Source organism: Rhynchophorus ferrugineus, unplaced genomic scaffold (genome assembly GCF_030347505.1).
Source record: "Rhynchophorus ferrugineus isolate W39M unplaced genomic scaffold, kcgeb_rfMv2 rfM8, whole genome shotgun sequence".
Taxonomy (NCBI): domain Eukaryota; kingdom Metazoa; phylum Arthropoda; class Insecta; order Coleoptera; family Curculionidae; genus Rhynchophorus; species Rhynchophorus ferrugineus.
Genome location: NW_027472587.1, coordinates 29,420,335 through 29,445,745, shown reverse-complemented (window position 1 = coordinate 29,445,745; position 25,411 = coordinate 29,420,335). Strand labels below are relative to the sequence as shown.

Here is a 25,411-nt window from a genome sequence, read left to right as displayed (position 1 = left end):
TTTTCGGTAACGACTACACAATATTAGAGAAACAAAAAATTACAATAAAACTATGTTAAACTAAATAATTGTATCCCGTAATTCTATAAAAAAATAATTTTATATGTTTTAATATATCAAAAATTTAGTCAGGATTAGATTTGATATTATTTATTATGCAACCGAACATATTGCAAAATATTCAATTTTTGAATTAAAGTCTCCTTTTACCAGGACTGGACCTATTGTTTAACATGGGCTCCGAACCACGGTCCTCGGGGGCATCAAGCCTACCGCCTGGCGAGTGACCAACTTAGAAATCATCCCAGAAGACAGGTCTTGCCCAGCCTAGTTGCTGGCATGACTGGAATGATTTTCTTTGTCGGATTTTGCAGTCTCACCTAAGAATCATCACAGACAAAAATTTACGACCATGCCCTAGCAGAATTCGAACCCACGATTATCGCAACAGTAGGGGGACCGTCCTGTCGCTTTTACCCCTGCGCCAACCAAGTCCGCGCGATTTGTTTGTCCTAATCTGAGATATCAGGTGCGAGACATCAATATTTTTTAGACTTGTTATAGGGAGCAAAAAAAGCAATACAACGAATAAAAATGTCGATACCTTTTAATGACTCTAAGAAAATATCTACGCTTATCTCACAAAACATAGAGAATCTCTATATTCTAGTGAAACAACGAGAAATATATATTAATTCATACAATTTATAACTTCTACACTACCAATATCTTAAAACTACATAGTATGCTGTAATATCAAACACAATATCCATAATATAAAATTAAAATTTAACTAACATAAAGTTCCTAAAGATATTATGGACTGATTAATCAATAAGAAAACAGTGGATATATTCAGAAAAAAAAATAACTGCCTTTTAATGTTGCAAATCAGCATATAAAATATGCATATTAATTTCCTTTAAAACATTATAATATAATATGTATATATAATAAACATATATATATATATATATATATATATATATATATATATATATATATATATATATATATATATATAATTGCTGTAAACAGAGTGGATAATTTGGAAGAGTGATTATAGGTTGTATTGATTACAAATTTTAAATTTTATAATATGTTAGAACCGAACTTGTAGAATCGATTTGGTGAAGGTGTTTGAGCAATTGAAGCACTGGATTCAACTGAGTCACTCTCCATTTATTTCCACAAACAACTAAGTCAAAGCCACAACACATAATGAATCAACATGGTGGGATCTTCATCCTGTCCGGGTGGCTTTAACACGAGCGCCCTACCGTTTATTACAATTTACAGGAAACTACTCTAATATATGCAACCGTATATACTCGTAGGCACATCCAGCCAATTAAATATACATCCAACAAATATTAAATTTTGAATTTAACTTAAAAAATCTTGACCCTGATAGAAATACATAGATAATGACAATCACAAATTAGAAATTTAAAAAACTTATATTATGTTTTTTGGTTTATTTTGGAGTGGAACCATCAAGAATGAAATTTGAAACTTTTGATAATATATAATAAGATTACAAAAAAATCCTCTATATATTACACATCTTGAAGTTTTCTTCAGCTGAACTAATAAACCTTTTACGTTTTTACCCGCTAGATGTCTATAAGATAACAAGGGTGTAGGAATGTTCGTCGGGACGGACGGTCGGTCGAAATGTGTGGCTGTCGCTCAGTATTTGTCAGAACACTCACTGTTATTTTTAGAAGAAATTTGCACGAGAACTGAAAATCTGAAAAACTGAAATGAAGAAGTACTGTTTATATTAATATTAAATTTTACATATGGTCGACGGGAGAATTGACAGGATATTAGGTTATGTAGAGGAAGTACGGTAGCGATGTGAAAGTGGTACTGTTGCAAGGGGATGGAGAAAAGAAAAGAGAACGAGACGTCGTCGTCATGTTCTTTTATAGCCTGGAACTGCATGATACCTATGCACCGGCGTTGCCAACCTTTGTACTTGTTGTTGGTGAATTCGTGGTGGCCTAAAGGGTCGTGGCGGTCGCCACAAGGGAGACCACTTAAAACATATTTTTAATCTAAAAATATATTGATTATATATTATTTATTGAAAAATTAACACCACTCCATACATAAAGTTTTTTTTTATTCCATACTTTATTTGACCTCTTGGTGTAACTACCATATGTATAACATTAAAACACTAGAACCATAGAATACAGAAGTATATAAATATATAGGTATTCTGTGACTAGAACATAGATAATCATGTAGAACGTGAAAGATTACGTTTGGTATAATCGATTATACATAAACCCACGTAATCGATATATTTCGATTATTCTTTAATGGTTAAACAGCACTAATTCATATTTACTTTTCTATTTAAAGGTTAAGTGTCACCATGTCTTTAAAATTTAAATATAGCCAAAATAAAAATATTTTAAAGGAAATTAATACCGAAGTTGATATTAACGACTATAATTCCTACAGAAGTTCTTTAAAAATTCTACGGACTACTGTGAACGATTTTTTAACAGAATTAGTCAGTAAGGAAGCAGGTAAAATTATTAGAACAAATGCAAAGAGTTGTGAGTTTTATATGTATCGAATTTTAGCCCCAGAGGAAGTTATCAAAGAGGAAAACGTTTCTGACTCTGATAGTGACGATAATATTGAGCAGAAAAGCATTAAACGGAATTTAAGTAATGACAGAGATATTCAGAAGCGTAAATTCAAAAAACAGTAATTCAAATAATCCATTATAGGTCTAAGTTGAAGTTGTGAAGTGATCAAAATTTTATACTTTAAAAAAATTAGCATTTAAGTAAAAAGTGTAGAATTGGCAACATTGCTTCATCAATTGATAGGTAGTAACCTCAAATCTAAAAAAACACTATTTTATAAACAATTATTAATATATATTTTTAAAAAACTAACTGGATTAATTGAACAAATCAATTTATTTGAAATCAAAATTAAATAATGGCCACGTCGCTGCTTTTCGTAAATGCGTAAGTATTTAAGCCATAAAGTTAAGCACATACCACAGTCAGTGATATTTTAGGGATGAAGATAACACAGAATCACAAACTGAAGATGGAAATCAAGTACAAAGTGAGGCTCAAGTAGCTCTAACAAAATTTTGGCCCACAATAATGGAGGAAATACAAAGTATTCGGAATGTAGGGATGCATAAGAGAATTAACTATACATTTGTTGATTAATAAATTATTTCAGTTAGATCTCAAACAGCAGCTTCTTCCTCTAGCAAGAATAAAAAAGATAATGAAACTAGATGAGGAAGTTAAAATGATTAGTGCTGAAGCACCATTGTTATTTGCAAAAGCTTCTGAAATTTTTATAAGAGAACTGACATTAAGAGCATGGATACATACAGAGGATAATAAACGAAGAACTCTACAGGTTAGCTAATTGTTTTGCTAAGATTGTGTGAAGGTGTTAGCACTTGGAGTAACTCTTGAAATGGAATTTATTGTTGTAGAGGAATGATATAGCGATGGCGATAACAAAATATGACCAGTTTGATTTTTTGATTGACATTGTACCCAGAGAAGACATAAAGCCAACCAGAAGGGAAGATGGTAATCGGAGTACTAACTCTGATCAAGTAAGATATTTTTTTAATATGCAAGTCTTTGGGGTAATAAGATTAAGAGATTAATGAACATTTTTAGGTTCATTATTACTTCCAGTTGGCACAACAACATCATGCCAATTTACAACAAAACAATTCATCACCCACAACATCTACTACTACTACAGCAACAGTTGCACATCCACACAGCGCAATTCAGATTGTACAACCTCAGGTTCAGGCTGTGCAAGTGAACACAATGGAGCAGGTTTGTTTTTATTAATAAATAAAGACTACCTATTTTTTATAGATTTTTTTATATTAGAATGCCACTAGTTCTTCAGGGACTGAAACTGCTCCAACACCTGTAATTTTACAATCTTCCACACAAAATCTTCCACAAAATTCAACAGGAAATGTACAGATAATTCAACAAGTTGTCTCAGCCACCGGTGAAATACAACAAATACCGGTATGTATTAATATTTTAATGAGAGAATCAGTGGCATTGTTATTTATTTTCTTGTAGATTCAACTAACACCTCAACAACTACAAATTATCAAGATGCAGCTCCAGGGTAATACTTCACAACCAGTCATTATACAGGCTCCAATTTCTACATCCAACACTGGACAATCACAAATTATTCAAGTTAGTTGAATGATCAAGTTTGTTCTGCTATATCTAAAATCTATCTTCTAAAATGTATCACAGGTAGCTCAACAAAATGGGGGAACTCAACAAGTATTTCTAGCACAGAGCAATACCAACACGGAAAGCGAATAGCCTATGTGTGCTCTGTCTTAATTTATTTAAATTATTTACCATAACTAATTCAATGGACATTTTTATTGCAAGAATTTTGGTATTTCTTACTATTATTGATTGTATTATAATTTAGTAAATATAGAATTAAGGACATCGATAAAATGCTGCATTAATAATCATATTAATGCACTGCTGTATTTATACTTTATACAAAATAACGTTATTTGTATTCTGGATATCTTATCGTGCGGTATTTGATTGTATTTTTTTTTATTGCAGACATAGGCAACCAGTTATAGTCATATATCATTTCAATTTGTAGCTAAAGTAATTTTATATTCTAAAGTATGTGAAAATACATATTTTTACTTGCGATTTCCACTTGTTTTATTAATCATCTTATTATAATTAGTAATAAAATAGCAAAACATCTCGCCAATTTACGATTACATTAACCATACTTATCGGATTTCGTTTCTGAAAGCCTTGGTGTCATATGTAAAATTTTAATCAAAACATACCACCTGTCAGTTGTATATTTCGCAATTTGTTCGGTTGAGGACGGTGGTACTGGTGTTTCTAAGCGAGTGTTCATTTTAATTCGTTTTATTGTTTGCTTTTATTTCGGTTTAATTTTTATTATGATCGACTCTGAACGGTGAAATCGGCGTTGGTTGTTTGTAGTGCAAATCCGGCTTGTGAGTGTCATAACAGTATTGCCCAATTTAAGTTTCAAATGCAACCGAGGATGAGTTTCCCAAATAATTATCAGTTGTTTAAAATATCTACCTGCAAGTAGTTATTGTAACAAGGCATTATCGCAAATGGTATAGGAAAATGACCGAATCGTGCACTGTAAACTTTTCTAGAGAAACTTCACTGGCTCGAATAGAAAACATCAAGCCAAGTGATATTGGAGGGAAACTATCAGAGAACCAACACAACTTTGGACTATTATACCTTTGTTGTATAATTCTATCAATTATAACCTATGTTGCAGACTTGATATTGACAATTATCTTATTATATTTTTATTATGTGCAAAGCCAAGGTCTTTACTTTGCTCTTACATTAACTTTTGTGTTGATATCTGCACTATGCATGAGCACAGTCAGTTTAAAATGGTAAGTTTATACTTTGTATGTTTATTTTATTACCTTTATTTAGGTCATGGTCGGACTATGTGATGACAAATTTTCACCTTAGATTTTTGCATTCCCCGGGTAGGGTTCACCTCAACACTCTTACATCATAAGATGATATCATTGTTTATTTCTTAAACAATCTGCATTATTCATAGAAAACTTTCCTTTCAGTTCAAACAATATGTTTATATATCTATAATGCAGTATTAATGATTGAAATATCTCACAATAAATTTAAAGCAATAGTTCCATCTACTACAATTCCTGTCAGTTGAACATTTTAATACATGCATGGATATAAAAGAGTATTTACAGGAAAGTAATATATTTTTTCTATTTTCTTTATTTAAATTCAATTCAATTGCAAATTAAATACACTTTTCTGTCTGTTTAATCCCTCTACATTTTTCTCATAATGTCTAATCTAATAACTGGCATCTTAAAATACTTTAAAACAGTTTAATTTTTATTGCGGCTCAATATGTGTTAACTATTTTTTAATTCCATTAATATTTTATAGCCTAATTTAACAGAAGGTGAGTTGTTGTTTTTGATAGTTTAGCAGTTATGTAGTAATTTCTAAAAATAATTATTATCAAATATAGGAAATGCTGTTATAAATGATTAAAATAATCATATTTACTTATACCAATTTGTCATTAAACACACTCTGATATATATATATATATATATATATATATATATCAATACAATACAATTAATAATAATAAATATCAATTACAATTTTTGTGTCTATTTATGTTTGTGAAATATTATAGTATAAGTGAACATTTTAATGCATAAGTGAATATTTAATGAACATATTAATTATTCCATCAGTTTGGTGTGATTATCTGTGTTACAATAAACTCATTACAATAATTGTAAGGGTGATTCAAATAACAAACCATAAAAATTGACTAGGTGTAAACCAGTTCTCAATTATAAACATTATATTTTCGCGATAATGAAAGTAACTCCAATTTTAGTGTAACTGCAGATATTTAAATATAGGTTTTATAAATGATTTAATCTAATAGGCTTATGAGATATCTGTCTTTAAATTTTATTGTTTTAATTGGTTAGCTCAAGCAAGATTGCACTTGTTTGGTTGAATTTAAAAATCAACATTTGAATTTAATTAATATGTTTTCCTATTTGCTGCTCTCCAATATCATTGGTTTACACTTGAAAATGATAACTGGGAATTTCGAAACCCAAATTTCGGTCTATGATACACATAAATAATTCCTTGAAGCATTGAGGATTTCTTGATATTTTAAGTTTTCTTAAATACTTTTAAAACTTATAATTTACTAGACATGTTGAGAAGTCTGTGAGGTAATATGTTTTCAATTGGTAGCTGAAATCTCTTTGAAACGTTCTTATATTAAAAACAAGTAAATATCTAAATTACATCTAGTATTTTTTATCGTATTTAATGAAGATCAATGTTCCCAATGTATGCTTCACTTGTTGGACCACTGAGAGATATACCTTTTTTACCTTGCTGTAAATTTCCTAAAAATGTTTAATTGAGAAAAACTGATACTATTTTTCGCGCAAAATATCCAAATAGTAGGCTTACGTATACACTTATCGTTAATCATGAGTTTTGTTTTGACATCCAAGTGCACCTCATAGCTATTCGCGCACGAAAATAAGCAATGCCTCGTTTATTTTTAACGTTTATGTATATAAATGCGTCGCTTTTTTTATTTGGTTTGTCGTAAGAGTTCTATTTTTGTTGTGATTTCGACATAATTTTCCATTTTATATAGCTCATTAAAAACCCCGATTATTTAGTTGAATAGAAAGCGGTTTTCTGAATAGAAACGTTAAAAAATAGAGGTTTTTATTATGAAACGTTGTTTACCTCATTAATTTTGATTTGAGGCATGAACTGGGTACTATACTGGTCTATTTTCGCAAAACATTTTTTTTAATGTAACGTCCTTTATTAGGTATTTAGTTTACATATATATTTTATTAGATTATGCGTTTAGTACAATCTTAATCTTGAATTCATTTTTAAGTTTTTTTTTGTACTTGGATCAATTTACAAGCTAGTCGAGCGCGGGATAAATACGTCAGTATGTATTTCTTAAATTCAAAATTTAATTAGACTAACGTAAGTTAAAGTCAATGACAATACTTATGCACGTTATGCAAGTTGCTCGCTTCGATCTTCTGATTTCCAGCGTATGGGCCATTATTGCTTCTACATTGGTGTGATTTAGTAAGTTTCAGCGAAATTCTGTATTCGTGGACACATTTGACTGCGAAATCACCGTGTGGTTCTTCGTTGGTTATATAGCGATATACACTGGTAATTAATCAAAGAACCTTATTTTAGCAACACCCAATAATTAGTCCGTTTGGTAATCAAAGCTCAAACTACAGGTCAATTGAAAAGTTCCCGGCCTACCATAGTAAAACACATTTTTTTGGCAAATTTTTTTTTCATTCTACATAATTCCCTTCAACGGTTATACACTGATTATAGTGACCATCCAACTTTTCGATACCATTTTTGTAGTACGATTTGTCCTTTACTTCAAAATTGGCCTCAGTTTGGGCGATCACCTCTTCATTCGACGAACATTTCTTCCCAGCGAGCATTCTTTTGAGAACAGGAAATAGTCGCTGGTTGCCAGATCTGGAGAATACGGTGGTTGAGGAAGCAATTCGAAGCCCAATTCATGGATTTTTGCCATCATTTTCACTGACTTGTAACATGGTGCATTGTTTTGGTGAAGCAGGACTTTTTTTCATCAAATGCGGCCGTTTTTCGGCGATTTCGCCCTTCAAGCGGTCCAATAACGTTATGTAATAGTCGATGTTGATGGTCCTTCCTTTTTCAAGGTAGTCAATGAAAATTATTCCATGCGCATCCCAAAATACAGACGCCATAACCTTGTCAACCGACTGTTGCATTGTGTTTGATGTAGGGTGATGTCGATTGGACTTCGGAGCAAAAGCACATATCGACGCAAAAACTCGGGTTTATTACGCTTGATCATCTTCAAACACTGTTCCGAATCATCAACTCGTCGTTGTTTTTGGTCAAAAGTAAGCTCGCGCAGTACCCACTTTTCATAGAGCTTTCTCATACCCAAATATTCGTGAATGATATGATGTACACGTTCAGTTGATATCTTTAGAGTGTATGCTATTTCATTCAATTTTAATTTACGGCCATTCAAAATAATTTTGTGGATTTTTTAAATGTTTTCTTCGGTAACAACCACTTTTTGGCATCCACTGCGTTCACCGTCTTCGGTGTTCGTTTCACCACATCTAAACTTAACATACCAATCCTTAATAGATTGATTTTCCTGGGGTAGTGTCCGGAAACTCGACATCAAGCCAAGTTTTAACTGTATTTTTTTCTCTTCAAAAAGCAATATTTTATCAACACGCGAAATTCTTTTTTATCCATTTTTTTCACAATAACAAAACTTGCTTCACTCAAGATGCTATAATTCAGAAATTATTGATCGGACAGCCGTCAAATTTATATACGCATCTTTTGACGGTTAGGTCTAACTAAAAAACATATGGATTTAATTTTAGTGGCGCCGTCTATGTGTCAGGCCGGGAACTTTTCAATTGACCTGTTAGGCTTTATTATTAACTGATAAATCAATCAGTCTGTTTCAGCTTAGGTTATGATGACAGTATCTTCCGATTAACCAGTAAAATTGTTTAAGATCTAGTCTTCTCAGTTTTTGGTCTGATTGGTCATGATTCCAATTTCCCTCAACTGGTTTTAAGTTTTAGAAAAGTTTATTATCTTTTATTAAACAACTTTGTGGTTGTTAACACCGTATTCTAATACCTTCTGAAACACCAGTTGACAGCGATAAATCCAGGAGGCAGTGAATTCAGGGGTGTTGAATTAGGTCTTAATTAACAATCGATCCTGATTGTGGTTCTGGCCAGCATCTGGTCATCGCAGCTACGACGGACAGTCGACCACTATCAGACACAACCGGAGATGAGAGGCGGTCTGCCGAATGTTTACAGATGATATAAGAATGAAATTTATTGATTTCAGTAATGCAATACTGAAAGATTTCAGGAAAACATTACAATTAGAAATTGGAAGCTGAACATGTTCCCCTAAAAATGATCTTCTCTTTTATACATCCTAGGATGACTATTTTAGCTTTGTGCGCCATTTAAACGAATTGAGTTAATACCAAAGGCATTCCCTATAAAGATATCATTTTCCGTTACTTTTCAACATATTGACTGGTATAATTACGCGAAAAGCATTTAAAATGAGACATTGCGTCTCATATAATAACTGTTAACGTATTAACTAATTCAATCATCCATCGAGTTTCTATGTCCAACAAATTATATTCAGTATTGGTTTCGTTTGGTTTGAAAGTTTTTTCTAGATATTTATCAAATGCTTCTGCTTTTTGGTGATTGTCACATGCCCAATTCCCACCTATAAGAGACTTTAGATATTTTGTGGCTTTCCAGAGTGAATAATCAGTTTCTTTATCATCTGTTAAATTTCTCATATAGTCATTTATGGTTTTGTTTTTAATTTCCAGTATTTTCCTTTTCAGTTTTTGGGTTATATTGTTTAAACTATTTTTATTTTTAGGTGTTCTGTTTTGTTACCATTTTTTTCGTAATTTTCATTTTTCAGCTACCATTTCCTTCACTTCTTTTGGATTAATTCCTTTAATTGTACTCTTAATTTCTGGAGTGTTATTCTAAACAGCTTGTTGAATATCTACTACGAATTTTTCTGCTTCAAAATTGAATTGTTCAGTTGTCTTGAGGGGTACATTTAGTTGAGTACATTCGTTTGTTCAATTCTTCTGCAAATCCTTCCAGTCTGTTCTGATGTTTGTTAACGTTGGGTTTCTTTCTTTTCTTATTATATTTTTGCTCAACGTCAGAATCACTGACGTATAATCTGAACTTAGCTCAACATTTTCTTCGACTTTTATATAGTTGGGTGTTATGTTTCTTACTATCAGGAAATCTAACAGGTCTGGGGCTTTCTCTTGATTAGTCGGTCAATAAGTTGGTTTTCCAGTTGACATGTAACTACATCTTAGTCCAGGAGCTGCATTATGCAGTTCATTACCTTTAGTTGTTGCCATTCTGGATCCCCATCTTGTATTTTTTGCATCCACCAATTATCACCTCCTATTATAAATTTTTCTCCCAGGTTGCTTAGGACATTCAAATAATTTTCCTTTTTTTTTTTATTGTATCTTGGAGGACAATAAATTGCGGCTATTTTAACCCTGTATCTGCTTGATTTAACAGTTACTGCTGTTACATGATTTTCTGCTGTACTGAATCACAAGGAAGCACAAGATGCACAAGAAAATAATCTTTTCTGTACGATCTCAAAATTGGTAGAAAAATGGTTGTTTACAGGTTGCTCCATCCACCACTTGTTGTAATCAATGACCTCTCAAAGTAGTGGTCCACTTTTTGTGAATACTGTAAAAATACATTGATGATTCATGAAACATGGAAAAATAGATGTAGATGATACTTTTTTCAATGTTATTTTAAATAAACCATTTTTATTAAAGAAAAACGATACTGTCGAATTCCAACGCCTAATAAATCTATTAAGACCAATCAAATAAATTTTGAGTGACGTAATTTGGTTATTTAAATTAGCCACTAAAAATATAAAGTTGTTTGTCTGATGCTAACGAGAAAATATTATCCGTATAATTTGAATAATTGTTATTGGCAATAATTTAACGATCAAGATGTTTTTGTTACGGCACTCAGTCTACACAGTGTACCAGATCGAACAAAAACAAACTTAAACATTAGTATAAGGAGCAGATAGTCCCGGTGGTAATGCGATGATGTAATGTAGACATAATTAAATTGGTCTTTCATCGATGGCGTATATGGATCTTTGTAAATATCCCGAGTTTTGTTAATACACGGTGCATCCAACTCTTTCCGCATTTCTCGAAAATTATTTTTCAATTTTCTAATTGCCTGGATATCTGTTTCCAAACTAACCGGGTGGGTCGGTAGTTAATTTCCAGTTTTTGTAACAAATTTTTCTAGACACAAGTATAAAATATTATGATTTGATACGTATAGTTAATCCAAAGTTATTTTGCACATATCATCTAAATTTGTGACGTCAAAACGTCGCAATGTTGCCGTATGAACTCGAGTTTTAGTTCAATTTGGTTTTGATATATAACAAAATTTTAATCTAAATAAAATAATTGATCAAAAATACTGTTATCAAATATAATTTATTTTGACATTAAGGCAAATCTAATGCATATATTATCGGAGGACTTAAAACTACAATTAAGAACACAGGTATAATAGTTTGTAGATTAGAGTTGTTTTTAATTATATTTACATTGAACTATTTTCCATATCACCTGAGTTACAGTTCGAGACGAGTTTGTATTTGTATCCCCTGGAGGCCTAATCCACCTAATTAACAATTGTATATCCAAGTAATATATTTTATTTTTATTAAAGAGCATATTTACCTTTTATGCTTAGTTCTTGTGTACTTCGGTACAGTGTTTCCTTGTAAAGACATTTTGATATCGCTGTGTTTCTCCTTCGTTTGTTCTGTTACTACCTATATACATATTTCGTGATAAAACTAGATTTAATCACTGCGTTCTCCTTAATGCATTTGTCATATCTGCAAAATAGTTACTATTCTTTCTCTCCTAACACATTTTAACTCAATGCTCATGTATACTCTGAACAATTTCTCACATATCTGTACACATAAATCTTTTACACTCTACAATAACATTTCCTACAGTTATCATTATATTGATTTTATACTCACCTAATTATAATTCATCCAAACCGAAAGTGTTATTAACCATTTCTGTTTCCAGCATGAAGTACATTATATCTGCAATGAATTGTTACAATTGTTATTGCAGCTGTTATTCTAACGTTTATCTTTTCTATCAACTTTTGTTATTATAGCACTATTTTAATTATTATCTTGCCATGAGTGACCATTGGGTATATTGCTCCCATTCTGAAATATCTATATCTCATCTAAAGGCAAATTGAAATAATAAGTCTTCCTTCATTTTATTATATGCTTTTAAAGATTGTATTCTTTTAAAAGCAATATCCGAAAGTTCCATTAAGGCCTCTTCGATACTTTTCAGACTAACAGTTTCCTTTGAAATTTTATTAAATTATATTTGTATTGAAAAACTCACTGTTTTTATACATTTCATATATTTCATATCTGATAGAGACAACATCAAGCTGATCGTGATTATATTTCTAATTTTTTGAGATATTTCAATGACCGTGTCCATACTAATATTCAGTGCAGCTGCAACACGTCAAAAATATTTTCAATAAAAATTACAACAAATTAATATTTAACATTAAAATGCTTACCTTTCTAACGAATTTTACTGGTAGGAGCTATCTGACTTCGGAATTTTCAATCAGAGTAATAATAAGCAGCAATTTAAAATTTATCGAAACAAGCAAAGCATTAATTTGTTTTTGCTTTTGTTTATTTTTATTTTTAGTTATTATAACGATTATTATCTACATATCTTATATTAAAATGTTTTTTTTTGTGTTAAAAATCTAAGTTTGATTATTTTTAATTTTTAGTGAGTAAGTTATTTAGAACATATATACGTATAAACATTTGTGTTTGTCCAAGTCCTTTGTATGTAATGTCCGGTTCTAAGTGCAAAAGTATAATTGTATAGTCGCGAAATGACGATGAAATCGTCGATAGCGACAAAAAAGAAGAAATCATCTGTCATCTTTTTACCTCCGGCCCTCTACTGATTCAGACGCGCAATCTTGGTACGGCTGTGTCCCATTTAAGTTTCTATTCTATATTTCTATGTTTTGTGATAAGGATTTCGTTTATATTAGAGTAAGAAGTGGGCACTTATTTCCATTAAATTAAAATAGTTTTCAAGTATATTAAAAATATATGTTTTAATCTTTACGCATTTCGTAAACTATACACCCAATATTTTCTTGCTGATCCAATAGTAGAATGGTTATTAATATTAGTTAGATTTAGTTTTTTCGCATTACAATGACACTGAATCGCACAATACACGAACAGATTGTGAACGGTTACTTTAAGTTTTTTTTTCTTGTGTCGATAATTGCATTCATTCGAGAAAAAGACAAGGATCAATCTATCGGTCCTAGATCTGAAATGTCACGTTAGCCGGTAGACTTTCCAAGCTTGTTTAGAACGTCCTTGCGAAACCTTAATTTATTTTAATGGGTAAATAGTATGGTGTCGACCGGTTTTTCCTTCGATAGATATCCGGTTGTAACACGTTGTCGGCGAAAGAACATCATCGATTTTGACTCGCGAAACCTTTCCACTTGTGTGTGTTGCCTATATACGATCGGACTATTTGCATTATTTTTCAATGTGTTTGCTAATAACTTGGGGAGACGAGTTATACTTAATATGACATTTGGCTTTTTCCATTGGATGACTCGCTGTTTTTCATCACACTCATTTAAAAATAAAAGAATATGTTTTTTATTTTACTTATATATATTTGTTATTCGTTCATTATCTCTCCATATACTCCTTATAGTCCTTCCAAGATAATAGTGAACTACGTCATTAAAATTTATGATGCCACAACTTCACAATGTGTTCGAATCAACTTTGACATTTAGGTTATTTTGACTTTGGCCAATACCAATATTCTAATGTTAAAATTATGAAACAAAAGTAATCATGTAATAAAACATTATAGTACATCTAATGTATATATTATCGAAGGGCTTAAACTACAGTTATTTATAACAGGTCAATTGAAAAGGCACATTTTTTGGCAAAATTAGTTTTTTTTTTATTCAAAATAATTCCTTTGGGTGATACACTGATTATAGCGACCATCCAACTTTTCGATACCATTTTTGTAGTACGATTCGTCCTTTGCTTCAAAATAGGCCTCAGTTTCGGCGATAACTTCTTCATTCGACGAAAATTTCTTCCCAGCGAACATTCTTTGGAGATCTGAGAACAGAAAATAGTCGCTGGAGGATTCCAATTCATTGATTTTTGCCATCGCTTTCACTGACTTGTGACACGGTGCATTGCCTTGATGAAGCAGCTATTTTTCTTCAATTGCTGACGTTTTTAGGCGATTTTGTCAAAATACAGACGCCATAACCTCGCCAGCCAACTGTTACGTTTTCACACGCTTTGAAGAGGGTTCATCATGTGCAGTCCACTCGGATGACTGTCAATTGGACTTCGGAGTGAAATGATGGAGCCATGTTTCATCCATTGTCCGATATCGACGCAAAAACTCGGGTGTATTACGCTTGATCATCTTCAAACACTTCTCCGAATCATCAACTCGACGTTGTTGTTGGTCAAAAGTGAGCTTGCGCGGCACCAACTTTGCACAGAGCTTTCTCATATCCAAGTATTCGTGAATGATATGATGTACACGTTCAGTTGATATCTTTAGAGTGTCTACTATTTCATTGGATTTAAATTTACAATCTTTCAAAATCATTTTGTGGATTTTTTAATGTTTTCGTCGGTTACAACCTATTTTGGGCGTTCACCCTCTTGGGTGCTCATTTCACCACGTCTAAACTTATCATACCAATCCTTGATGGTTAATTTTCCCGGGGTAGCGTCCGGAAACTCGGCATCAAGCCAAGTTTTTGCTTCAACTATATATTTTCGCTTCAAAAAGCAATATTTTATCAACACACGAAATTCCTTTTTATCCATTTTTTCGCAGTAACAAAAGTTGCTGCACTCAAAATTCTATTATTCACAAACTAATGATCCGACAGCTGTCAAATATATACACGCATCTTTTGAGCGTTTGGGCTAACTAAAAAACATATGGATTTAATTCTAGTAGCTCCATCTATGTGTCGGGCTGGGGATTTTTCAGTTGACCTGTTAATAAAACATTACAGTACATCTAATGTATACATTACCTAAGAACTTAAACTACAGTTAATTATACAGCCACAATATTTTGTAGGTTGGGGTTATTTATATTTATACTAAACTATTTTCCACGCCACTTATGTGGTAGAGTTGTAGACGCGTGTTATGTAATGGAGGCTCAATCTACTTGATTAACAATTTTATATCCAAATAATGTATATTATTTTCATTGGAGGGCATTTACCTTTTAATGTTTTGGTTCTTGTTTCGTTCGTTGCTGTGTTCACATTTATTTGTCGAGTCATATTGATATGAATATATTTCTGCTTATGTTACTACCTCTGTACGTTTTTCTTGCAAATTTCTAACGATTTCCTCCAAATCTTCTGATTTAATACAGCAATCACCCTTAGTATCCATTCTCTCCTCATACATTCCAACCAATGTATATTATGAACAATTACGCACAGATCTTAGACATATGATTTTCTACAATTATCCTATGTTAATTATGTGCACATTAGTTGTTTCCGCTTCTAACATTATATTTTTTAGTCATAGTGCCTGTAGTAATATTCACTGCAGCTGTAACACGCTAAATAATATTTCTACTAAAAACCCTAGCAACTTAAAATTTAATAGTATCAATATTTTGTCTCTCTAACGTATTTTACTGGTAAGAGGGGCCCGCATATTTCGTTCGTATTTGAAGCAACTGATTAGAGACACAATATGTTTCTGAGTAATCAAAGTAATCACAAATATTAAGCAGTGATTTTAAATTTATCAAAACAAGCAAAGCGCCAAAATTACGTTTGCCTGTTAACCTCTTTTAATTATTGTCACTAACGTTTTGCTGAATTTTGCGGACATTTGACAACCTGGCGATTTAAAATGAATTTTCAAACTACAATAGGCAATACATTCGATATATTCGGTTTTGTGATACGTGAGTTCACTGTTATTTTGGAAGAAGTCTGTATATAAACTTCTCTAATAAGATTTGATGATTGGGAATACAAAGTTATCTGAAGATTAATTTGAAATCGCGCAAATATTTTAAATGTGGGTATATCATCATTAAAATGTAGTTTGCCTGAATAGCCAAAGCTACAGCCCTTGTAATTTGTTTGCTGAAAAAATAAAGGCCCCAGGATATCAATCTGAGTTCATAAGCCAAGAAACTGACCTACAGCTTATTTACAAATAAACAGAACTGCTGCTACTGGATTGCAACAAACTCGAAATCTATATACACCTTTTCATTTAATTCAAGTGATCGTATGCTGTTATATTAGCTTGAGAAATTATCAACACTTTTTTTAGGACAAGTTATGAATAAAGTTTACATTTGAGCCAATGGTTGTATATATTCTGATCATTTTTTCACCTTAAAAAGGCATTTATTAAGAGTAATTGATACAATATATGTTTTTAAATACTTCTGTTTTATTGTACTTGCATTAACACCAAGGCGAGTACGGGATTAATACATCAATATGTATGTCCCAAATTAAAATAACACTAAACTACTTAAGCTAACCTTAAGACTAACACTTATATGCTATACAAGTTCGTTTGGTTTGGTTCGCTTGAAGCTTAGTCCAAAAGGCTCTAAGTATTAACTAATACCGCAAAACCTTGTTATCTAATGTTTATAAGAAATGAAGCATTATTCAAAGGCGTTACGACTCATTGTCGGAACAAGTAGTAATCAGAAGGAGCAAGGTCTGGAGACTACAGCGGTCGAGGTAGCATTTAGATTTCTAATGTTTCCAAGTATGGTTTCACCAGTTTTGCAACATGTAGTCGAGTGCTATCATGCTGAAGAATAACATTGTTCGGTCTTTGTTTGGAAAACATGTGTTCACACTTCAACGAAATGGCACATACTGAAAAATTAAACCGATTTGATTTAACATACCGTAACACCATATGTTGTAAACCCGTTTAAATTAATTTATAGGCCTGATAAAAAGTATATTATTTTACTTAAAAACTACTATTTTAAACTATTATTTTACGCGAACAAGCAGATTAACAGACGTATAGTTGTTTTTGTTGAACCTTATATATGATTTATAACACTTGGCCCATGAACAGAAACAAACTACTGCATACGAAATTGCCAAATAAAACGAGAAAATTTATTATACAACCTACATTATATTTAAAATAAAGTAATCTATTTGCATTAACTCGAATAAACACACTTGGAGCAAAATAGGTCCAGAAAATATTCATTTAAATTGGACGATTTATCACTACTTGAAATATTTAAGACACTAGCTGTTAGAAGTTAGTTAAGGCCTCGAAAATCTTTACTATAACGCTATGTTGTCGACAAATGAACTATGCCTATTAGAACGATCTTTTTACGGTTTTTCAGATTTTCGATATTTTCCAGCAAAATAATCTACAAGGTTAAGTATAAGTTCCAAAAAAATGCGACAAAAATTTGGTATATTATATCATAAAATAACTCTTATCAGTGTTTTATTTGCCATATGGTTGCTTGTAGACACATTTATTATTTATTTTTGGAACTAATTTTTTATTTACATACATTTTTTATTTACACAGCAGTTGATAAAAAAATAATCCAAGGAAAATTGTAATTACTCTTTCCGTAATGTGTAATGTGTTACGGAGTTCATTTGAAATACATATAAATTGACAAGTGGTATTCGAAAATTGAACCGACTTCAAAAAATAAATAACGAACTCACTAAAAATTAAAAAATAATCAAACTTAGATTTTTAACAAAAAAAAAACGTTTTAAAATGAAATATTGTCCTAATAATCGTTGTAATAACTAAAAAAATATAAACCAAAACCTTATTTAACCTATCTACTACGCGTATATTTATATTCTACTATATACACACAATTTAGCTAAATACCTACCTAAATCTATTCATTTATTTCCAATATTATTTTAACTACTACCAACTTATCAGTTTGAAGTCAGTGTCGAGCCCAAACAATACAAAAATAATAATATAATTTTGTGACATATACACAAAATTAAATTACGAACAAAACAAATCTAATTTGTTGCTTTTTCTTGATGTTTAATTTTTTTTTGTTAAAAATATTTAATTTTTTTTCTTTTGTTTGTTAGATTTACTCAATAAATTAGGCAGTTATTTTATTAAATATTACAATGGATAGGTCAAGTAAAGGTGCAGCCGTTATGAAGTAAAGTAGGAATAAAGAAACAATGATTGAAAATAATAAGGAACGCTTCAGGCCCTGGAGTCCGCTACCTAGCCTAGGAAATTTGACAAATGTCCTAACTAAACTAGAACAAAGAGTTATTGTCCCCACCGGCAGTCGAACCCGCGACCTCCGTTTGCAAGCTAAACGCTCTAACCATTACACTATAGAATCAATTGTCTACAATATTTCTACTGCTTCCCATATGATACGGTTAGTGCTTAAAAAACAAACTAAACGACTTTTACACAGAATGGCTTTCGATTTTCCGTCATATCAGCTCAGCAATAACATTATACACAAATATCTGATTATTTTAGATAAAAAAATATGTGAAAACTTTGTACGTGCCTTTGAAATTTGATGGTTTTCCTCCATTTTTTTTTCAATCGTGTCATAAATAAGACGCAGATTTACACAAGTTATAAAACAACTACACTATATAACTAACCAATTGGAAGATACTCTCAACTTGATCTAAAATCAAGAGATTGATTTATGAGACAATCATAAAGCCAATTCGGACACCAGATAACTTGGTGGTCATTATTTCAATGAGCTTTAAAAGTTGAACACATTCTGTTAAGATAGTCCATTCATCAACAAATAAAAACTGTGGTGCTCTTCTTAATAGCCATCAAAATAAATTGTTGACTACTAGAGTTTTCCTATCAGAAAATGTATTTATTACAAATATTTAATATACTTTATTCACCTCTTTATCATTAATATTTTTAAAAGAAATTTAACAACTGCTACTGCAAAAAATTCTTCAAATCATTTGGAGTCGATGCAATTTCTGAAACCTTTGGAACCTAGTTTTAGTTATCAAGATTTTCTAAAAAAGTTTTGACAAACAAAAGGCTTGGACAAAAATTGTGAAAGTTTATCGAAAAAGCATTAGCTAGTATACCTGCCCAAAGTATTACCTATTATGCCAGTCAACAGTATCTTACTATTTATCATTTACAATTTTATTTTTTTACCCTCGAAAACTAGCGTTCCAAAATGCTGCTATATTAATTTACAATATATAGTTATTCACAAGCAAACTACAAAAACAGAAAACCACATATATTACATATACATCTATATAAGCATAAATTCGGCGCATTACTTTCTGATTAAGGTCGCGACAAGGACGACACAGCCACATTGTTAAAAATCAGTCGAATGAACTAGTAGTACCGAAAATAGTAACTAAAAGTAAACGACTGAAACTGTCGATAGTAAATAATAATAAAATCAGTCGGACCGAAAATATCGACTGAAAACAGTCACTAGTAAAAACAGTCGAACAAAAAATAGCGACTGAAACAGTCGATAGTAAAAAGTAGTCAATTACTAAACAGTCGATTTCAGTCGATTGTTCCCAACACTAGTTAGGACAATTAAAATCGTTCGGATTGCTGACGATCAGCCTTGGACCGCTTGAGGTCGAATGCCGTTTCCATTAGATCTAAATATAGTTAGAACATGTCAAGGTCTTAAAAGAAAACAATAAAACGACAAGACGTAATTTCCTTTTCTCAACGAACACGACGCGTTTTTTGAGTCTGTCGGCAAAAAAAAAACATAACAACGATTATTCGGAGGATAGCGACGGATGTTTTTAGGCTATGGTGTGAATTGTTATTAGATTTGGCAAAAAACACACAACCATGGTAAAAGAGCAACTGAAAAACATTGATTGTTTGATATTTAACATTCAATTGTAGGGTTAATTTTAAAACCAATGGCGTAAAATAGAAATTATCTTATATAAAACAATAAAAATTATCTAACATCTTAAATAAATAAAAACAGAGATCAAAATAAATGATAAAACAACTACTTACTCAATAAATAAAGCAAATAAACGTGCGAGATCTTGATGTCGAGGTGGTCTATGGAAGTTCTGCAAACATAATAAAAACGTATCTCAGAAACCAATTTTAATAATCAAAAATGACAAAGGTAATTAGATTTATACATGAAATATAACAAGGATTGGTGATTGTCTAAGACACAAAGACTTCTAATGTCAGGTAATATTCAGTATTATGGCGTTGACAGTTAATATACTAACAGCTGAGACTACGTGTAATTAATTATACTGGCAGATCATAGTACTGATGAATAATAGCATAGTAAACAAATATACCCACAAATACTGATAATGGAGGATATTGATAATCTCAATAAAATACTAATAATCAATAGCAGTGATGGAATCACCAGGATAGTTAAAAACAATCTTAGTCCATAGTAATCAATAACATTAACGGACAATCATAATAAAACAGACAATAACGGTAACATTGCAGTAATAGACTATGCTAAGATGAAGTATGAGATGTGCACACGGAGCAAAGGAAAACTAACGCACGACTTACCAGCTTATACCCTAACAATAATACAATAATACCTATAGCAATAATGTACGTGCAATGAGATCAAGGGAAGCCCACAAGATTCTGCCATTAGGGTTAGTACTACTCGCTAGGGTAAAGTTAAAATCTAAGAATAAATTCAATATGAAAATAAGTATATATAGTCTATTCAAAGTTTTTTTGTACTTACGTCATCAAGATGTTTAAAGTATTACCTATTGCAATTTGTAAATTCGTTTCAGAATCAGACAATATTTTCCTTCTCATTTTATTCTAGTTAAAAAGATACACAATGCTGTCTGATTAGTTCGAACACGTAAACGAATGAGCCTGTCAAAGTCGTCCAATTGTCAGACGTATGCAAAATTCTTGAAAGCAATAGTGATAAGAGGTTATAAATCTAACCTATAAACTATTGTGGCTGTATAATTAACTGTAGTTTTTATATGTACTGTAATGTTAAAAAGAATATATTTGATAACATTTTTGTTCAATTATTTTATTTAGATTAAAATTTGGTTGTATATCAAAGCCTAACTGAACTAAAACGCAGAGTTGATGCGGCAACATTGCGACGTTTTGACGCCACAAATTTAGATGACGTATGTACAAACCAACTTTGGATCGACTATAAATACTCGTAAATAAATAAGTAACTCTGTTGGAATTGTACACTCACTTCTCCTAACTGCGACAACGATGAATTTATTTATTGCACCCGCCGTACTCTCCGGACCTGGCTCCATCCAACTACCACATTTTCACATCAATGGGACATCATGGAAGTTAAAAATGGCTCGATGAATGATTTAGCTGAAAGGAGAAGCTGTTCCTTTGGAATGGCTTTGATAAATTGCCTGGGAAATGGGCAAAATGTATAGAACCAAATAGATAAATCTTTGAATAATTAAGTTTTAACAATGCATTTTAAATAAGGTTTTTTCTTTAGCGAAAAAAAAATAAAGGATTTACCAACATATCTGGTAATTAAGATCTAGTAAAAATCAATCCATTATACTTCTATCCTCTAATATCCCATCATATATCGAATTAAGATTATAAAAATGTTAGTGAAAATACTCATTTGTCATCATAGTAAAATACAATCCATCTGTTTCAGGTACATCATAGACCACGATGACCCTTCAATTGGTCGAGCCTCACTGGGACAGTGGGTAGTCCGAATACTATTCCTGTTGCTGCAGATATCACCGTTGTTGCGATACGTCGATACCCTGATCTATGGGATCCGAAGCAAAGTGGCAGCCTCTACCGACAGTAACAGTAAACAGCTGATTTTATACAGGCAAGCAATAATTTTCGAAAACAAAGCCAGAAATATCATTGTGTTGTTTATTTCAGGCGTATGTTAGATGAAGACGCGAACAGTTCTTTGTTGCGACTGTTTCACTGCTTTCTCCATTGCGCTCCGCAAGCCGTTCTACAGCTTGTGTTCCTTCTCAGCTTCGTGATGTATCCGGAAAAACGGACTCTGAGCATCAGTAAGTTGGATCATCTTGCGATGACACAATAACCTAATTTATGCTCCGGCGTAGATGTAGCAGTGATTCAGGCCTGGACGGTGTTCACATCGATTGTATCGATAGCTTGGTCACTGACATCATATCATCGCTCAGTGCGATACGCCAGGGATGACAAGGATAACATCAAATGGATAGGACTGTTGGTTGCTTTCTGTTGGCAATTGATGAGTGCACGTGAGTATCACTCCATAAAGGTGTGACAAAACAATGAAGGGATAATTTCCTGTCACTTAATCATTAAATAAATGGACAAGGATACACATATATTATCATGCTGTTGGTTCCACGAACTTGCTTCATCACATCTGACCGCTGTTCAATTTACAACCGTTCTGACTTCGGAGAATGGTAGTATCATATTATTCAAAACTTTCATAGAAAAGTTCGATTTGGCCATAGAAGTCTTGAGGAATTTGGTCACCTTTCATGCCACAGACATATTCATCGCGTTTTAAACGAAATCTGGCGTCTTAATTTCTAATATAATCTCAGAGAGAAACATATAGATTTTGTTATAACTTACTGATATCAGCCTCGGCCATATGGAAACAAACAAGAATATAACATTTCAGTTTAGTATACGAACAACGTTTTTATTGTTTAAGGAGCTATATTTCGTTGAGAAGTTTAATTAACCATATTGTTTACATTATTATTTAAGCTCTTTATCTTCATCACAATGCGATTGAAATTATTAATATTTTAAGACAATTAGTGGAGATGAAAGTTGAAAAACTTAGCTCAGAATAAAACTAACATATATAAATACCCTTTCGTCATAAAATAACTTAAAATAGGAATAAACGATTTTAACTAAGTTACTAAAATCAGTAATGAGTATGAAAGAAACAAAACAGAATTAATCTAAAATTTGATGGTTTATTTCAATACTGAAATAACAGCAACAATATATTCAATTGTTTATATTCACATGTTATTAACATATTCCCTTTACATTTGTATTTTTTCACACCACCTATGATCTGTGAATATACTTTGTATGTCGGGATTTTTCACTAGTAATTTTATATTTTTCACCTAGTAACTAACATCTGTGCACTTTGTAAATTCCAAACATGTACATATTGGCTACAACAGTGTCAGTATACACTACATATATAATATTAACTATACATTTCTTATGTATTATCAAATGTAGATACCACTGACAATATGAACAATGACACTAATATTGATATATACAAATTTAACATACCCTATCAACCAGGGTTAGATAATTGTTTATATTTTCTGTTTTTTGCCGCTTTCATTTCTTCCGTTATCAGTAAAAAACTAGTGATCTTAAAGCATTTCGTCATATTTTTACAATCATAACAGGTCAATTGAAAAGTCCTTACAGATGGTGCTACTAGAGCTAAATCCATATGTTTTTTAGCCCTAACCCTCAAAAGATGCATGTATAAATTTGACAGCTGTCGGATCAATAGTTTGTCAGTTATAACATTTTGAGTGAAGCAACTTTTGTTATTGTGAAAAAAATGGATAAAAAGGAATTTCGCGTGTTGATAAAATATTGCTTTTTGAAGGGAAAAAATACAGTTGAAGCAAAAACTTGGCTTGATACCGAGTTTCTGGACACTGCCCTAGGAAAATCAACCATCAAGGATTGGTATGCTAAGTTTAGACGTGGTGAAATGAGCACCGAAGACGGTAAACGCGGTGGACGCCCAAAAGAGATTGTTACCGACGAAAACATTTAAAAAATCGACAAAATGATTTTGAATGACCGACTGAAACTAAACTGAATTAAATAGCAGACATTCTAAAGATATCAACTGAACGTGTACATCATATCATTCACGAATATTTGGGTAAGAGAAAGTTCCGTGCAAAGTGGATGCCGCCCGAGCTCACTTTTTACCAAAAACAACGACAAGTTGATGATTCGGAGCAGTATTTGAAGATGATTAAGCGTAATAAACCCGAATTTTTGCGTCGATATGTGACAATCCACGGTCATCCAAGCGTGGGAAAAGACAATAGCCGGCTGGCAAGGTTATGGCATCTGTATTTTTTTTCATTGACTACCTTGAAAAAGGAAGGACCATCAACATAGACCATTAAATAGCGTTATTGGACCTTTGAAGGACGAAATCGCCCAAAAACTGCCGCATTTGAAGAAAAAGAAAGTGCTACTTCACCAAGATATTGCACCATGTCAAAAATCCATGAATTGGGCTTCGAATTGCTTCCTCATTCACCGTATTATCCACATTTGGCCCCCATCGACTATTTTCTATTCTCAGATCTCAAAAGAATGCTCGCTGAGAACAAATTTTCGTTGAATGAAGAATTGATGAACGAATCTGAGGCCTATTTTGAAGCAAAGGACAAATCGTACTACAAAAATGGTATCGAAAAGTTGGAGGGTCGCTATAATCAGTGTATAACCCTTGAAGGGAGAATTATGTTGAATAAAAAAAAATAATTTTGCCAAAAAAATGTGTTTTCCTATGGTAGGCCGCGGTATAAAATAAAGTATACTCTGTATTTTATGGTAAAACATAACCACATAATTAGTAATAAATATTTGATGAAAATATATATGTTAACAACCACATGGGAATAAATCTCCACTATATGCTGAAATAGTAGATGCAATAAATTGTGGTATATAGGTGTCCCCATCTTTTTTTGTTGTGGTATATTTATAGTAGTCAATAATTTAAAAATTTTCTAAAACGTCAACAATAAAAAGAGTTTAAAAACATTCTCTTAAATACACTGTAATATAATATTATTTTTATGATAATTTTCAGTGTAAAATAAAATAACACATACTGCACAGACAACGTAATGTTTATTTAGTGGCTATTTACAATATAA

At 31.9% G+C, this 25,411-nt stretch overlaps 2 protein-coding genes across 3 annotated transcripts in view; both read left to right on the top strand.

The window, feature by feature from the left end:
- The first annotated feature begins 2,354 nt into the window (after nucleotides 1-2,354).
- On the top strand, nucleotides 2,355-4,728 carry Nf-YC (Nuclear factor Y-box C). 2 transcript variants are annotated; one of them, XM_076411299.1, is made up of 10 exons: nucleotides 2,355-2,546; nucleotides 2,604-2,690; nucleotides 2,754-2,999; nucleotides 3,053-3,170; nucleotides 3,226-3,411; nucleotides 3,491-3,616; nucleotides 3,684-3,851; nucleotides 3,909-4,055; nucleotides 4,113-4,235; nucleotides 4,299-4,728. In XM_076411299.1, exons 3-10 carry the CDS (start codon nucleotides 2,971-2,973, stop codon nucleotides 4,368-4,370), a joined length of 969 nt encoding a protein of 322 aa, XP_076267414.1. In that variant the 5' UTR covers nucleotides 2,355-2,546; nucleotides 2,604-2,690; nucleotides 2,754-2,970; the 3' UTR covers nucleotides 4,371-4,728. The 2 variants fall into 2 exon arrangements, with proteins under 2 accessions (XP_076267414.1, XP_076267415.1); XM_076411300.1 differs by having other exon boundaries at nucleotides 2,429-2,534.
- Nucleotides 4,729-4,860: 132 nt separating this feature from the next.
- Nucleotides 4,861-25,411, top strand: part of LOC143200687 (XK-related protein 6) — a 28,686-nt gene continuing 8,135 nt past the window's right edge. The window contains exons 1-4 of the mRNA XM_076411274.1: nucleotides 4,861-5,476; nucleotides 22,141-22,326; nucleotides 22,383-22,522; nucleotides 22,577-22,738. Coding sequence (XP_076267389.1) covers nucleotides 5,190-5,476; nucleotides 22,141-22,326; nucleotides 22,383-22,522; nucleotides 22,577-22,738 — 775 coding nt within the window. The 5' untranslated portion in view covers nucleotides 4,861-5,189. The remainder of the gene's footprint in view (nucleotides 5,477-22,140; nucleotides 22,327-22,382; nucleotides 22,523-22,576; nucleotides 22,739-25,411) is intronic.